The 16768-nt window shown below is 42.1% G+C and overlaps 1 protein-coding gene across 2 annotated transcripts in view; it reads right to left on the reverse strand.

Annotated features, from left to right (window-relative positions):
• Window positions 1-16768, reverse strand: part of ift74 (intraflagellar transport 74) — a 158565-nt gene that overhangs the window by 120419 nt on the left and 21378 nt on the right. For both annotated transcript variants that reach the window (XM_039759704.1, XM_039759705.1), the window contains exon 7: window positions 7026-7085. In XM_039759704.1, the coding sequence (XP_039615638.1) occupies window positions 7026-7085 (60 nt within the window). The remainder of the gene's footprint in view (window positions 1-7025; window positions 7086-16768) is intronic.

Raw genomic sequence — 16768 nt, forward strand, 5'->3', positions numbered from 1 at the left:
CTGCACTCCATAACCCAGAATGGTAAATTAAATACGGAAAACATCAAACAGATACGATATGAGGGCTACATATACTATTTAGCTTGAAAGCATTTGTTAAGGTCCCACAAGAGCTTAAGAGCATAAAACTAAAAGAAGTGGGAGCTCAGGGTGCTGTGTGTAGATGGGAACTAAACTGGCTAAAAACACAGAGGGTGACGGTGTGAGGAACCTCATCAGAATTGGCTGATGTTACAAGTGGCGTCCAGCAGAGGTCAGTGCTCGGGCTGCTACTGTTTTTAATATACTGTACATTGGGTTGGGGTTGGGGTTTGGCACGGTGGCACACTGGTAGTGCTGCTGCCTCGCAGTAAGGAGACCTGGGTTCACTTCCCGGGTCCTCCATACGTGGATTTTGCATGTTCTCCCCGTGTCTACATGGGTTTGCTCCGGTTTCCTCCCACAGTCCAAAGACATGCAGGTTAGGTGCATTGGCGATCCTAAACTGTCCCTAGTGTGTGCTTGGTGTGTGGGTGTGTGTACCCTGCAGTGGGCTGGTGCCCTGCCCGGGGACTTGTTCCTGACTTGTGCCCTGTGTTGGTTGGGATTGGCTCCAGCAGACCCCCCGTGACCCTGTGTTAAGATATAGCAGGTTGGACGATGACTAACTGACTGACTGACTGTATATTGGGGTCCCAAACTCCGGTCCTGGTGGGCCCCAGTGGCTGCAGGTTTTCATTCTAACCCTTTTCTTAATTTAGTGACCTGTTTTTGCTGCTAATTAACTTCTTTTGAGTTCTTTTTAATTGAATTGCTCTTGAAGACTTAGAACCCCCTTAATTGTTAATTATTCCTTAATTAGCTGCCAAACAATAATAATATACAAAATGAGCCAAAACGTGACCAGTAAACTGTGTCCATCATACAATATCTGGAAATAAAGAAAGGTGAAAGTCTCTAAAACATTTTAATGGCACTCTTAGAAAAACGAAAATCAACAATTTTGAAAATGTCCGCCATCAATACTAATAAAAGGCAAAGCTCTCACTGACTGACTCACTGACTCATCACTCATCACTAATTCTCCAACTTCCCGTGTAGGTAGAAGGCTGAAATTTAGCAGGCTCATTCCTTACAGCTTACTTACAAAAGTTAAGCAGGTTTCATTTCGAAATCCTACTTACGTACATATATACGGCCATAGGCTGCAGCTCGGTCACCGTGTGAGGCGGCGTTGCGTCCCCCATCCCCACGTAGTTGACTGCCTGCTCATATAAGGCCATCCGTCGCTCCGGTCTCTGCATTCCCGTCTTTGCTTCGCCACAGGATTCATGTCTCCCTGCTGATAACTGCAGCCTTTTTATTTAATCCAAATCTTCTCCACTGTTTTATTGTTCGTTTATTACGATGCAAAGTTATCGATGAAGGTGGTTGTATGCTTACAACGCTTGACAGATGCCGAATGTCATTTCAACACAAGTCCTGCAAATACTAACGTAATTGAAACAAACCATGAAACTCAAACCGATTATGACAGCAGCAATCCAAGCTGTGAGAAAACAGTAAAAAGGAGGCGTGTCAGACGTCGTGGTCCACTCTCTGATGCAGATTGACGGAAACTTTGTGACGCTGCCGCCAAATACTCGCAGAAAAATCAACAGCTTAATAGAGACGCTGTCGCTAAATACTCGCAGGCAAATCCACAGCTTAATAGAGACGCTGTCACTAAATACTTGCAGAAAAATCAACAGCTTAATAGAGAGGCTGTCGCTAAATACTTGCAGGCAAATCAACAGCTTAATAGAGACGCTGTCGCTAAATACTTAGAGAAAAATTCACAGCTTAATAGAGACGCTGTCGCTAAATACTCGCAGGCAAATCCACAACTTAATACCGGGAATCCGGTAAAACATCTTAGATTCACGAGTAGCGATTTGGGTAGTGAACACTTCGATGAATGAAACCTGTTATCTTTACAACGATTGACAAACACGGAATGTAACTTGAACACAACACATCCTCCAAATACGAACCTGATTGAAAGAAATAATGATAATCAAATCCTTGATGACAGCAACACTCATAACAGTGACAAAACAATTACATTGACAATCATGTTACGCTATTTTTAAAATGTTTCCCTTTTTTTTTTTTCATAACTTAATTAACACACTACTTCTCCGCTGCGAAGCACGGGTATTTTGCTAGTTGCATAATACGAGCAGCAACAAGCCATGGAATTAAATAACGGGTTTAACCAACAACAAAATTCGACGCCTCATTAAACAACTGGTTGGAGTGAAATTGGTTGGAGTCTCAGGCCCTGACTTAGTTGGTCTTCTGTTGGCTCCCTCACTTCACATTTCATTTCTGTTTGGGTGCCATTTAAGGAAAGAAATGAAGCAATTCAGAGGAAAGATGAAGAAATTCAGGGGAACAAATCTTACAAAACAAGTCAATTAAAATTCATTCAAAAGAAGTTAATTAGCATCAAAAACAGGTCACTAATTAAGAAAAGGGTTAGAATGAAAACCTGTAGCCAATGCGGCCCTCCAGGAGCGGAGTCGTTGACCCCTGCTGTATATACAGTAAGTGATTTGGACACGAATATAAATAACAAGTTTGTAGATGATCCCATGATAGGGGCATTAACAGATAATTGAGGATCCATTGAAACATCATAAAGGGATTTGGACAGCACCTGGAAAGAATTGTGGTAGATGAAATTTAAAAATGTAAAAAACTACACGTAGGAAGTAAAAATGTCAGGTTTCAATATACAATGGGAGGTCTGAAAATTAAAAGAAAACCTTATGAGAAAGATTTAGGAGGCGGAGTGGATTTGACACTATCAACTGTCAACAGTGTTCAAAGTCATTAAGAAGGCTAACAGAATATCAGGTAATATAGCGCCTTGATGTGTGCAGCACAAGTCCCAGGAGGTTCTGCTGAAGCTTTATAACACACTGGTGAGGCCTCATCTGGAGTACTGGGTGCAGTTTGGGTCTCCAGGCTACAAAAAGGACATAACAGCACCAGAGAAGGTCCAGAGGAGAGCGACTAGGCTGATTTAGGGTTACAGGGGATGAATGATGAAGAAATATTAAAACAGCTGAGCCTTTACAGTTTAAGCAAAAGAAGACGAAGAGGTGACATGATTGAAGTGTTTAAAATTATGAAGAGAATAAGTCCACTAGATCAAGACGGTGACTTTAAAATTAGTTCATCAAGAACACGGGGTCACAGTTGGAAATCCGTTAAGGGTAAATGTCACACAAACAATAGGAAGATTCTCTTCACATAAAGAGCCACAGACACATTGAACAAGTGACCAAGTAGTGTGGTGGACAGTAGGACTTTAGAGACCTTCAAAACTCAATTTGAAGTTATTTTCAGGAATTAAGTGTACAGGACTGAAGAGCTTTGTTGGGCTGAAAGGCCCGTTCTCGTTTAAATCTTTTAATGTTCTGTTTTCAGACAAGTTTGCTAGTTTATTAAAAATCAAAATCTGCCTGATGCAATCATTGCCAGCCCTGCATCCTTCCAGACTGGAAAGCTCCATCCCAGCTACTGGACATCATTAGTTGACCTGACAGTGAGAGGACGACACTCCTGTTCTTGTTATGACAATGCAGCGATACAAGTGGGTGTAGTAGCGCTAACTTTATACCTGCCATTGAATTGATATAGTGGCACAACAAACTATAATAATAATAATAATAATAATACATTTTATTTATATAGCGCCTTTTCCATGCTCAAGGTGCTCAACTGCCACTTAAATGGCTGGACCTTCAATTCTCTTTCAAGTTTCTGGTCCTTCCTTTACATTTTACATGTAATTACATTCTATTACTACTATTTTTTTTTGGGATATTACCCAAATAAACTGCTCAAAATACTTAAAGGAACCCTTTTGAATCCGAGTATACCATCAAGTCAATGAAACTTCTGGGCTATTGATCTGGTCAGTTAAGTAGCAGAGGGGCTTGTTCATCAGTTTCAGCTGCTTTGGTGCACTAGAGGGGCAACGATGAGACGACCCCCCAAAACAGGAATGAATGGTTTAACAGGTGGAGGGAGGCCACTGACATTTTTCCCTTCTCATCTGTTTTGTCGCTCGTTTTGCATTTGGCTACGGTCAGTGTCACTACTGGTGGCATGAGGCCATACCTGGACCTTACAGAGCTGGCACAGGTAGTCCAACTTCAACCAGGATGGCACATCAATACATGGCATTGCCAGAAGGTTTACTGTGTCTCCCAGCACAGTCTCAAGGGCTTGGAGGAGATTCCAGGAGACAGAAAGGCAGTTCCTCTAGGAGAGCTGGACAGAGCCCCTCGTTGAAGGTCCTTAACCCATCAGCAGGACCCACTGGTATCTGCTTCTTTGGACAAGGAGGAACATGGATGAGCACTGCCAGAGCCTACAAAATAACCTCCAGCAGGCAGGCAGACCTCTGGTGTGAATGTCTCTGACCAAACAATCAGAAACAGACTTCATGAGGGTGGCCTGAGGGTCCAACGTTCTCTAGTGGGTACCGTGGAGCTCAATTGGCATTTGCCATAGAATACCAGAATTGGCAGGTCCACCACTGGCAGGCGCCCTGTGCTTTTCACAGATGAGAGCAGGTTCACCATGAGCACATGTGACAGACGTGAAAGGATCTGGAGAAGCTGTGGAGAACATTATGGTGCCTGTAAAATTATTCAGCATGACCGGTCTGGTGGTGGGTCAGTGATGGTATATCTGGGGAGGCATATCCATGGAGGGACGCACAGACCTCTACAGGCTAGACAACGGCACCGCAGGACTGCCATTAGGGATCAAGATGAAATCCTTGGACCCATCGTTAGACCCTATGCTGGTGCAGTGGCTCCTGGGTTCCTCCTGGTGCACGACAATGCTTGGCCTCATGTGGCGAAAGGATGCAGGAATTGATACCACTGACTGCCCTCTCCACGCTCACTCGCCTGACCTCAATCCAATAGAACACCTCTGGGTGGGACATTATGTTTCAGTCCATCTGACTCCTCAGCCTGTCCAGGAGCTTAGTGATGTCCTGGTCCAGATCTGGGAGGAGATCCCCCAGGACACCATCCGTCATCTCATTAGGACATTGTCAGGCATTGGTGTTTCGCATACAAACTATTGAGTACGATTTGGAGTTGCTGCAATGAAATTTCAACAAACAGGACTCGCCTGCTACCTCATGTTTTCCCTTTAATTTTCGGGGTGTCTTTGAATTCAGCCTTCTGTAGGTTCATCGTTTTCATTTCCATCAAACGATGTGCCATCCTTTCATTCCTAACACATTACCATACCAGTCGATATCAGTAGAGATATCCAGCTGGAGTTTTTTTCCCTATTGAGATCTGAAGTGTTTTCAAAGTGTTCCTTTAATTTTTTTCAGCAGTTTATATTGGATAAACAGAAATGTGATATGTAGGTCTTTGATAAAGTAAAAAGAGAAAAATTAAAAATGCTCCAACTTTAAAATCACCATTTTCTAATTTGGTGTAAATGGCGCTGCTTACCTACACCCTATGCTAGGGGTGCCCAATGCGTCGATCGCAATCGACTGGTAGATTGGAAAGGGAGTGCAGGCAGATCACGTTGCATTCAAAAAAATTTTTTTTTTTTAATGTTAGTCTATCATATATCCTCCCTATGGCATTTGCCACTTGATTGACATACAGGGCGGCCAGTCTGAGATCTCTTTTCTTCTAACACACTGGTCACCCCACACGCACAATCAAACACGTGAGCTACTGCAAAACTCTGGCTATCTAAGTGATCGCATTAGCCTTCCAGTTTATATCGACTAAAGAAGGGATTTAAAAAAAACAATTGTTGTTTATGGGTTGGATGTGGAATTGGAAGAGGATTTTTTTTTCTCTCACTATGTCACAAACGAAGTGCGTTTGTCTGATCTGTCAATCTATCATTGCTATTCCAAAGAAGGAAAATGTGGAAAGGCACTTTCAAACTGTTCATAAAAACTGCGAAACTGACTTTCTTCCGAAAAGTAATCTGAGAAAGAGAAATGAGAGGGAACTAAAATCACAGTTAATCGGACAGCCGTCATTTTTCACTCAGCTGAATTTAAAAGCAAAGGCAGACACACCGAAGCATCGTTCCGGGTGAGTCACTCCATCATTAAACATACGAAGTCATTCCAAGATGGAGAGATGATAAAAGAGGCCTTCATCGAGGAAGATGGCTAGGGAGAAATTCCTGCTGAGATTTCAAGACCCCTGGCCGGAGAAAAAGGAGTTTCTCCTCGTCATTAAACATGCAGAATACAAGTAACTTAATAACGATCAATGGCCGCTAGACTTGGCATTTTTTTCCGATCTGACCAACATGTTGAATGAGGTTAATTTACAGCTGCAAGGAAAAGAGAACTCCATGGTCAATATGATTAGCTCAGTTAATGCTTTCAAACGAAAAATGCAACATCTGTCCTCAGTGCTACAGCACCTTGATTTGGGGAACATCCAAAACCTCACGTCAGAGCTGGAGACGCAATGGAAGGCGTGTGCGCAACTTGGCAGCATTCGATACACAGAGCAGATTGAAAATTGTCTGTCAGACTTCATCTAATCTAAAAAAGTAACGATTCGAGTGTTGCCCAATGTAGCAGAGTAAGAGTAGCATTTCTTCTTCACAAATGTACTCAAGTAAAAGTAAAAAGTATGGTGCAGTAAAACTACTCTTAGAAGTACAATTTTTTTTAAAAAAGTTACTCAAGTAAATATAACGGAGTAAATGTAGCAAAATTATATATATATATATATATAATTTTTAATGTAGGTAGATCATTTTGACCTGGTCACTTTAAAAGTAGCTCACAAGACAAAAAAGTCTGGGCACCCCTGCCCCATTCGGTGGACACTTTACCGCAGCTCTAGCCACTTTCTGATCCCTTCAGCTTTCAAGCACAACTGGGAGAGCTGATTCTGGGATTCATCACAGCCGTATCGAATGAAACCTTCACAAACATTTTCTATAAAGATGACGATGTATTGTGGAAATTTACTCACCATATTATAGTCCATCATAACTTCTTCCATCTCTGTGTTAGTGTTCAACTTGTCTACTAGCTGGAGGGAAGACAATAAAAATGAAAATGTTTTAAAAAACCAACAGTGATAGGAATCCAAACAAGCAGGCATAGCCTTCTAAAAAAAAATACCAAATGCCGTCCATTTTCCAGACTCATTTATCTAATTACAAACAAGGAGTCAATCCCAGAATCCCAGGGGGACACCAATGTACCACAGTAAATGCTCACTTAATGTGCCTATAAAAAGTACTCAACCTATTGGAAGTTTTCATATTTTATTGTTCTACAACATTGAAGTGGATTTAATTTGACATTTTTGAGACATGGGGTGAGTAGGCAGACCTTCCCTGTGTTGGCTGGGATTGGCTCCAGCAGACCCCTGTGACCCTGTAGTTAGGATATAGTGGGTTAGATGATGGATGGATGGATGGATAATATAATATAATATAATATAATATAATATAATATAATATAATATAAAGTGGTGTGAAAAACTATTTGCCCTCTTCCTGATTTCTTATTCTTTTGCATGTTTCTGATCATCAAACACATTTAACCATTAGTCAAATATAACACAAGTAAACACAAAATGCAGTTTTTAAATGATGGTTTTATTATTTAGGGAGAAAAAAAATCCAAACCTACATAGCCCTGTGTGAAAAAGTAATTGCCCCCTTGTTAAAACATAACCTAACTGTGGTGTATCACACCGGAGTTCAATTTCCGTAGTCACCCCCAGGCCTGATTACTGCCACACCTGTTTCAATCAAGAAATCACTTCAATAGGAGCTGCCTGACACAGAGAAGTAGACCAAAAGCACCTCAAAAGCTAGACATCATGCCAAGATCCAAAGAAATTCAGGAACAAATGAGAACAGAAGTCATTGAGATCTATCAGTCTGGTAAAGGTTATAAAGCCATTTCTAAAGCTTTGGGACTCCAGCGAACCACAGTGAGAGCCATTATCCACAAATGGCAAAAACATGGAACAGTGGTGAACCTTCCCAGGAGTGGCCGGCCGACCAAAATTACCCCAAGAGCGCAGAGACGACTCATCCAAGAGGTCACAAAAGACCCCAAGACAACGTCTAAAGAACTGCAGGCCTCACTTGCCTCAATTAAGGTCAGTGTTCACGAATCCACCATAAGAAAGAGACTGGCCTGCAAAAACGGCCTGCATGGCAGATTTCCAAGACGCAAACCACTGTTAAGCAAAAAGAACATTAGGGCTCGTCTCAATTTTGCTAAGAAATATCTCAATGTTTGCCAAGACTTTTGGGAAAATACCTTGTGGACTGATGAGACAAAAGTTGAACTTTTTGGAAGGCAAATGTCCCGTTACATCTGGCGTAAAAGGAACACAGCATTTCAGAAAAAGAACATCATACCAACAGTAAAATATGGTGGTGGTAGTGTGATGGTCTGGGGTTGTTTTGCTGCTTCAGGACCTGGAAGGCTTGCTGTGATAGATGGAACCATGAATTCTACTGTCTACCAAAAAATCCTGAAGGAGAATGTCTGGCCATCTGTTCGTCAACTCAAGCTGAAGCGATCTTGGGTGCTGCAACAGGACAATGACCCAAAACACACCAGCAAATCCACCTCTGAATGGCTGAAGAAAACAAAGTGAAGACTTTGGAGTGGCCTAGTCAAAGTCCTGACCTGAATCCAATTGAGATGCTATGGCATGACCTTAAAAAGGCGGTTCATGCTAGAAAACCCTCAAATAAAGCTGAATTACAACAATTCTGCAAAGATGAGTGGGCCAAAATTCCTCCAGAGCGCTGTAAAAGACTCATTGCAAGTTATCGCAAACGCTTGATTGCAGTTATTGCTGCTAAGGGTGGCCCAACCAGTTATTAGGTTCAGGGGGCAATTATTTTTTTACACAGGGCCATGTAGGTTTGGATTTTTTTTTTCTCCCTAAATGATAAAAACCATCATTTAAAAACTGCATTTTGTGTTTACTTGTGTTATATTTGACTAATGGTTAAATGTGTTTGATGATCAGAAACATTTTGTGTGACAAACATGCAAAAGAATAAGAAATCAGGAAGGGGGCAAATAGTTTTTCACACCACTGTAATATAATATAATGCAGGGTGGCCCACGAAAAAGTAGCCTGCCTCCCTCAAATGCAAAAATCTCGCACAGCTCGTACTCACACGTTTGCACTACGTCTAAACAGCTTTCGTGATGAGGGTAGTCAATTGGCGCACCACTCTGGCAGGAAGGCGGGCTACTTTTTCGTGGACCACCCTGTATAATATAATATATTATCTGCGGTGGGCTGGCACCCTGTCTGGGGTTTGTTTCCTGCCTTGCGCCCTGTGTTGGCTGGGATTGGCTCCAGCAGACCAACATGACCCTGTAGTTAGGATATAGCGGCTTGGATAATGGATGGCTGGATGGAAACACAAAAATGCTGATGTCATAAATATTCCCTCCCTTTAATATGACAAACCCTAAATCATCACTGGTGTGGCATACTGGTTTTTGAAATCACAGAATTTGTTCAATGGAGAGCACCTGTCTGTGGTTTTAGTTGATTGTGTGTATAAAAGCACCTGAATGTGGAAGTGCTCACCCATAAACTGTCTGCACTTGGCATGCAGCCCACCCTCTGTGACTGGCTCCTAGACTTTCTGACTGGCAGGCCCCAGTCTGTCAGGATTGGTAATAGGATGTCAGCCTGCATTATCACAAACACAGGCACCCCACAAGGATGTGTCCTCAGCCCCATCGTCTACACCCTATTCACCCACGACTGTGTCGCCTCCCACAAAGATAACGTCATCCTAAAGTTAGCAGATGACACCGCCGTGATAGGACGCATCACTGGTGGGGACGAGATGGCCTACAAGAGGGAGGTGGCCAGTCTGGTGTCATGGTGTGAGGACAACAACATCGCCCTCAACACAGACAAGACGAAGGAGATGATAGTGGACATGAGGAAGGAGAGGAGACCTCGCCGGCCACTGTTCATCCGAGGGCTTGAAGTGGAGAGGGTGAGCAGCATTAAATACGTGGGCGTCTCCATCAGTGAGGACCTCACTTGGACAATTAACACCACACAGCTGGTCAAGAGGGCTCAACAGCGGCTGTACTTTCTGAGGAGGCTGAAGAAGTTTGGTACGTCGACTAAGATCCTCAGCAACTTCAACAGCTGCATTGTTGAGAGCATCTTGAGCAGCTGCATCACCGTGTGGTACAGCAACACTACTGCTATGGACCGCAAACGCCTGCAGAGAGTGGTAAAGACTGCTGAGAAGATCACCAGGACTCCACTGCCCTCTCTGCAGATCATTTACAACTGCAGAGTCTTCTTCAACTCACCCCTAACATGAACTGTTCACACTTCTACCCTCAGGCAGAAGGTACAGAAGTATGAAATGCAGGACGTCCAGGCTAAAGAACTCTTTCTTCCCCAAAGCCATCAGACCTCATTCTATCGACCTCACACAACTGTATTTGACTTGTCCATCGCACAACTACCTGCACATTACACTTTATACTTCTGTTCTGTTTTATGCTTTATGCTGCCTCTGTTACTTATTATCTATCGGCTACTTATTATTTATGGTTATCTTCATACATTCATTTTGGCATTTGGTGTGGACAGCAAAGAAAGAATTTCATCGCACAGGGAAACCTGTTTCCTTATTGTGCACATGACAATAAACTTTGAACTTAAACTTAACCAGCTTAATGAAGACAAAAGAATGAAAATCACAAGTGCAGACGGAATGAAACACTACACCCTAGTGGTGATACCAGAATACTACAAGTTCTGAGCAGCTTTCATCAAATCACTTTCTTTACCGGTTTTGAATTTATGATTTTGCAAGGAGCCATAATTTAATCCAACAGCAGTGGGCACCAAACAAGATGAGATGCTGGTCTGTCCATTTTTGAACCTTGTTAGTTTTACTGGGACGGGCCAGAACCTTTCTCAGAAAAACAGGATGCAAGAGAGGAACCAAGCTGGTTTACTGTAGTGCACGCTAGCATGCACACACATATTTTAAGGAGATGCTGCAGAAAAAGTAAATGAACATGAAAACGACACACAATCTAAATGCAAACAGTATCTCCAATATATGAATTCAGTCTTTCCATTGATCATTTAAATGTGTTTGGGCAACATGGTGGTGCAATTACAGTGGTGTGAAAAACTATTTGCCCCCTTCCTGATTTCTTATTCTTTTGCATGTTTGTCACACAAAATGTTTCTGATCATCAAACACATTTAACCATTAGTCAAATATAACACAAGTAAACACAAAATGCAGTTTTTAAATGATGGTTTTTATTATTTTGGGAGAAAAAAAAATCCAAACCTACATGGCCCCGTGTGAAAAAGTAATTGCCCCCTTGTTAAAAAATCACCTAACTGTGGTGTATCACACCTGAGTTCGATTACCGTAGCCACCCCCAGGCCTGATTACTGCCACACCTGTTTCAATCAAGAAATCACTTCAATAGGAGCTGCCTGACACAGAGAAGTAGACCAAAAGCACCTCAAAAGCTAGACTTCATGCCAAAATCCAAAGAAATTCAGGAACAAATGAGAACAGAAGTAATTGAGATCTATCAGTCTGGTAAAGGTTATAAAGCCATTTCTAAAGCTTTGGGACTCCAGCGAACCACAGTGAGAGTCATTATCCACAAATGGCAAAAACATGGAACAGTGGTGAACCTTCCCAGGAGTGGCCGGCCGACCAAAATTACCCCAAGAGCGCAGAGACGACTCATCTGAGAGGTCACAAAAGACCCCAGGACAACGTCTAAAGAACTGCAGGCCTCACTTGCCTCAATTAAGGTCAGTGTTCACGACTCCACCATAAGAAAGAGACTGGCCTGCAAAAACGGCCTGCATGGCAGATTTCCAAGACGCAAACCACTGTTAAGCAAAAAGAACATTTGGGCTCGTCTCAATTTTGCTAAGAAACATCTCAATGATTGCTAAGACTTTTGGGAAAATACCTTGTGGACTGATGAGACAAAAGTTGAACTTTTTGGAAGGCAAATGTCCCGTTACATCTGGTGTGAAAGGAACACAGCATTTCAGAAAAAGAACATCATACCAACAGTAAAATATGGTGGTGGTAGTGTGATGATCTGGGGTTGTTTTGCTGGTTCAGTACCTGGAAGGCTTGCTGTGATAGATGGAACCATGAATTCTACTGTGTACGAAAAAATCCTGAAGGAGAATGTCCGGCCATCTGTTCGGCAACTCAAGCTGAAGTGATCTTGGGTGCTGCAACAGGACAATGACCCAAAACATACCAGCAAATCCACCTCTGAATGGCTGAAGAAAAACAAAATGAAGACTTTGGAGTGGCCTAGTCAAAGTCCTGACCTGAATCCAATTGAGATGCTATGGCATGACCTTAAAAAGGCGCTTCATGCTAGAAAACCCTCAAATAAAGCTGAATTACAACAATTCTACAAAGATGTGTGGGCCAAAATTCCTCCAGAGCGACATAAAAGACTCATTGCAAGTTATCGCAAATTGCAGTTATTGCTGCTAAGGGTGGCCCAACCAGTTATTAGGTTCAGGGGCAATTACTTTTTCACACAGGGCCATGTAGGTTTGGATTTTTTTTTCTCCCTAAATAATAAAAACCATCATTTAAAAACTGCATTTTGTGTTTACTTGTGTTATATTTGACTAATGGTTAAATGTGTTTGATGATCAGAAACGTTTTGTGTGAAAAACATGCAAAAGAATAAGAAATCAGGAAGGGGGCAAATAGTTTTTCACACCACTGTATCTTATATATTAACGTCTTCGCATGGAAGTGTGTGTGTCTGCCTGTCTGGCCCAAGAGTGAGAGGTGGAATTGGGGTAAGGGCTCCACCTCCAAGGATACACAAGCGAAGCCAGCACATCGGCAAAATGAAACCTCCGAAGAAAGAGTCACTTGCTTAGATGCTAATGCACAAGCGAGATGAGCACATCGGTAAAACAAATCCTCCCAGGAGAGAGACGCCCAGAGGAATTCTTGTTAATTACCTGACATCTCTACATTTCAGTTTATTTTCTGATGATTTCAATAGTTCCTAGGACCCCGGGCTTTTTACAGCACAGGCTTACACAGCTAGTTAGTAATAATGCCTCATGCATTTACTATCTTTAGTGTGATCTTTGTGTGATTTTTTCCTTGTGGTTTTTTTTTACTTACTACTCTTCTAACATTCTAGAGATGTATATGATTTTGTTTTTGCTGCTTTATAAATAATAGAACAAAAAATAAAATATTCAAACCCACTTAATCTAATTCACAGGTGCCAGTGGCCAGTGACTACACAGGCTGCATCAGCCATAAGGCAGAATAGGGAGCGCTGGACTGGTCACCAGTCCATCACATCCACACTTCCATGGATACCACTTTAGAATCACTAAATAATCTGACTCACACTGTGGAAACCCCACAGAGACAAAGGCAGAACATGCCGACTTCACGCAGACAATGAGTGGATGCGGGATTCAAACCCAGGATGCTGTATTGTCTAGGCAATAGTGCATACCATTGGCCTACTCTATATAAGGGGGTACCCAAAAATAACCGGAATCTGTACCTGGCGTGCAATCTAAACTTAGTTGTGAATTTTGCCGTTAGGTGTAGCATACTTACAGTATTCTGTGCCAGTCTGCCAAGTGGCATGGCTCTGTATTGTTCATGCTGTTCATTCCATGTCAGTTTTTCTTGGTGCTTATTAAACGTGTTCTGCGATGTTTGCGATGGGTGATTATAAAGAACAGCGAGTCTGTGTTAAATTTTGTTTTCTCTTAGAGAACAGAGCTGCAGAAACTGTAGTGATGCTTGAAACTGCTTTTCAAGAGGAAACTTTAAGCAAAACACAAGTGGTTTTCGTGTTTCAAATGAGGGTAAATGTCACTTGAAGACCAACCAAGATCTGGCTGACCTTCCACAATTAGGAATGACGAAAATCTTGAAAAAGTTCACAACACAATTTACGGGGATCGTAGTCAGACTATTGAATTCTGGGAGTTCTTGCCACCTTTTCCTACTCTCCTGATCTTTGCTCCGTGCGACTTTTTCTTGTTCCCACATATGAAAAAAGAACTCAAAGGAAAGTGTTTTTGTACCGTTGAGGAAGTCAAAGAATAATCGCTGCAGGGCTTCGACAACATTCCTCTTCAGCAATTCCAACAATGTTTCCATCAGTGGGAAAACCGTTGGGACAAGTGCATTTACTTTCACATGGAGAGGACTTTGAAATACACTAAAGTTTCAGTAAATTCATATTATTAAAACAATTTTTTTTTTCAATTCCGGTTATTTTTGGGTGCCCCCTCCTATGTTATCTTATATATAAATGTCTACGCATGGAAGTGTGTTTGTCTGTCTGTCCAGCCCAGAAGCTGAAAGAAAGCAACTCAGTCACCAAAGTGAAACTGCAGAGGAAAGAGAAACTCGCTTAGCCGCTGATACACAAGCAAGGTGAGCACATTGGTAAAACGAAACCTCTGAGGAAAAGGAAACTCACTTAGCTGTTAATACACAAGCGAGGTGAGCACATCGGCAAAACGAAACCTCTAAGGAGAGAGAAACTCACTTAGCTGTTAATACACAAGCGAGGTGAGCACATCGGCAAAACGAAACCTCTAAGGAGAGAGAAACTCACTTAGCTCCTAATACACAAGCGAGGTGAGCACATCGGCAAAACGAAACCTCTAAGGAGAAGGAAACTCACTTAGCTGTTAATACACAAGCGAGGTGAGCACATCGGCAAAACAAAACCTCTAAGGAGAGAGAAACTCACTTAGCTGTTAATACACAAGCGTGGTGAGCACATCGGCAAAACGAAACCTCTAAGGAGAGAGAAACTTGCTTAGCCGTTAATGCACAAGCGATGAGAGTTTCTAGGAGCCCGGGGTTTTTACAGCACAGGCTTACACAGCTAGTATTGAACATTTAACTATGTGAAGGAGAGATTTCAAAACCATATAAAATGTAAAGCTAAGAAAAATCAAAACAGTCAAGGGGTAAATGTGGTAAAACTCCTCACAGACAGAATGTGTGCTGATAAATGAACCTGGGTTGCTAGTGATGTATACAACCAGGACTAAGCACTGTAGCACCTCAAACAAAAATGTTATTCATCCTTTCATATTCAAACCATGGATAAGTCACTTCAGGATAGTGGATCTCACACAATCAACATACTTAAAATTGAATAAAACCTATAATACATACACCAATCTAGCACAATGGGGCATCGGTGGAGTTCCTGCCTCCAGCCTGCTCACCTTCTGTGTGAAGTCTGCACACTCACCCCATATCTCTAACTGGTATCCTTGCAGTACTCCAACTTTCCTCTTGCTTCGCAAATAAATGCGTGATTGGTTAATTGGAGACCCTAAATTAGACTCATGTGGGTGTGAGAGTGTATCTGTGACTAATCTGTGTAAGGGGAGAAAAAAAAAAAACAAAGTTTCCTGTCTTGGCTCCGCCTCCCACAGCACGAGTCTTCATTCTTCAGCATGTACTGCACATTCAGAACGCATTCCAACCCCTTCACTTTTTTATGCATTTTGGCATGTTGTAGTCTTATGCTAAAATCAATAAAACTAATTTTTTTCACTCATCAAACAACACACAGTACTTCAGAATGACAAAGTGGATTTTTAGACATTTTTGCTGGTTTAATAACAAAAAAAAAAAAAATGTGAAATATCACACTGACACAAGTATACGTAGCCGTCGTTGTGGCACTTCAGAATTTGGCTCAGGTACATCCCATTCTGTTTTTTTTTTAATTGAAATCAAAAACAAATAGTAAGACAATAAAAAGGAAAATACAATTTAATATATAGATTCTGAAGAAGGTTTAAGAAAGTGAATGTAGTGAGAAGTCAAGCCAAATGACACCTGGTATTGGCTAACTAAAAAGATAACAATATGCAAGGTTTCGAGGCAAATCAGGCCCTTTCTTCAGGCAGGATGTACTACGGAAACTGGTGTTCCCTGTGTTCATATCGACACCAGGACGGATACAACATTGGAAAACCTTTAAGTGAGACATCTTAGATGTAAAAAATGAATAGACCTCTTCAAGCTAAGATTCATTAAGCAAGAGAGGAGAACAATGTCTAGTCAAGATCTTTGGATAAGATAACAGTCCAACAAAGACTTTTGAAGTATCTGATGAGTTTTTCAATACAATGTGGGTCTGTAGACAGGTTGTCTGTGTCATATCTGGCCATTAAACTCTTGTCTCTGTTCAAAAATGTTGTAATGTGTTAAATGTTAGCATGAGTTTGACTTCCCCTTCTTTTCTCTCTTGCTGTGTTCTGACGTTGCCCATAAGCCCTGGGACTTTAAAGTCCCTCTCACAGTGTCCATGGCTGTTGAAGTGAGTGGCTACAGGAACATCTGTGTTGCCACGCTTGATGTGGCTCCTGTGTACATTCACTCTCCATCAGAGTGTCCATTGTCGCAGCTGAGTGTGATGCGGCTGGGATGGGAATCAGCACCTCCAAATCCGAGACCATGGTCCTCAGCCAGAAAAGGGTGGAGTGCCCTCTCAGGGTTGGGAGAGAGATCCTGCCCCAAGTGGAGGAGTTCAAGTATCTCGGGGTCTTGTTCACGAGTGAGGGAAGAATGGAGCGTGAGATCGACAGGCAGATCAGTGCAGCATCCACAGTGATGTGGGCACTGCATCGATCTGTCGTGGTGAAAAAGGAGC

This window comes from Polypterus senegalus, chromosome 7 (assembly GCF_016835505.1).
Source record: "Polypterus senegalus isolate Bchr_013 chromosome 7, ASM1683550v1, whole genome shotgun sequence".
NCBI lineage: Eukaryota > Metazoa > Chordata > Cladistia > Polypteriformes > Polypteridae > Polypterus > Polypterus senegalus.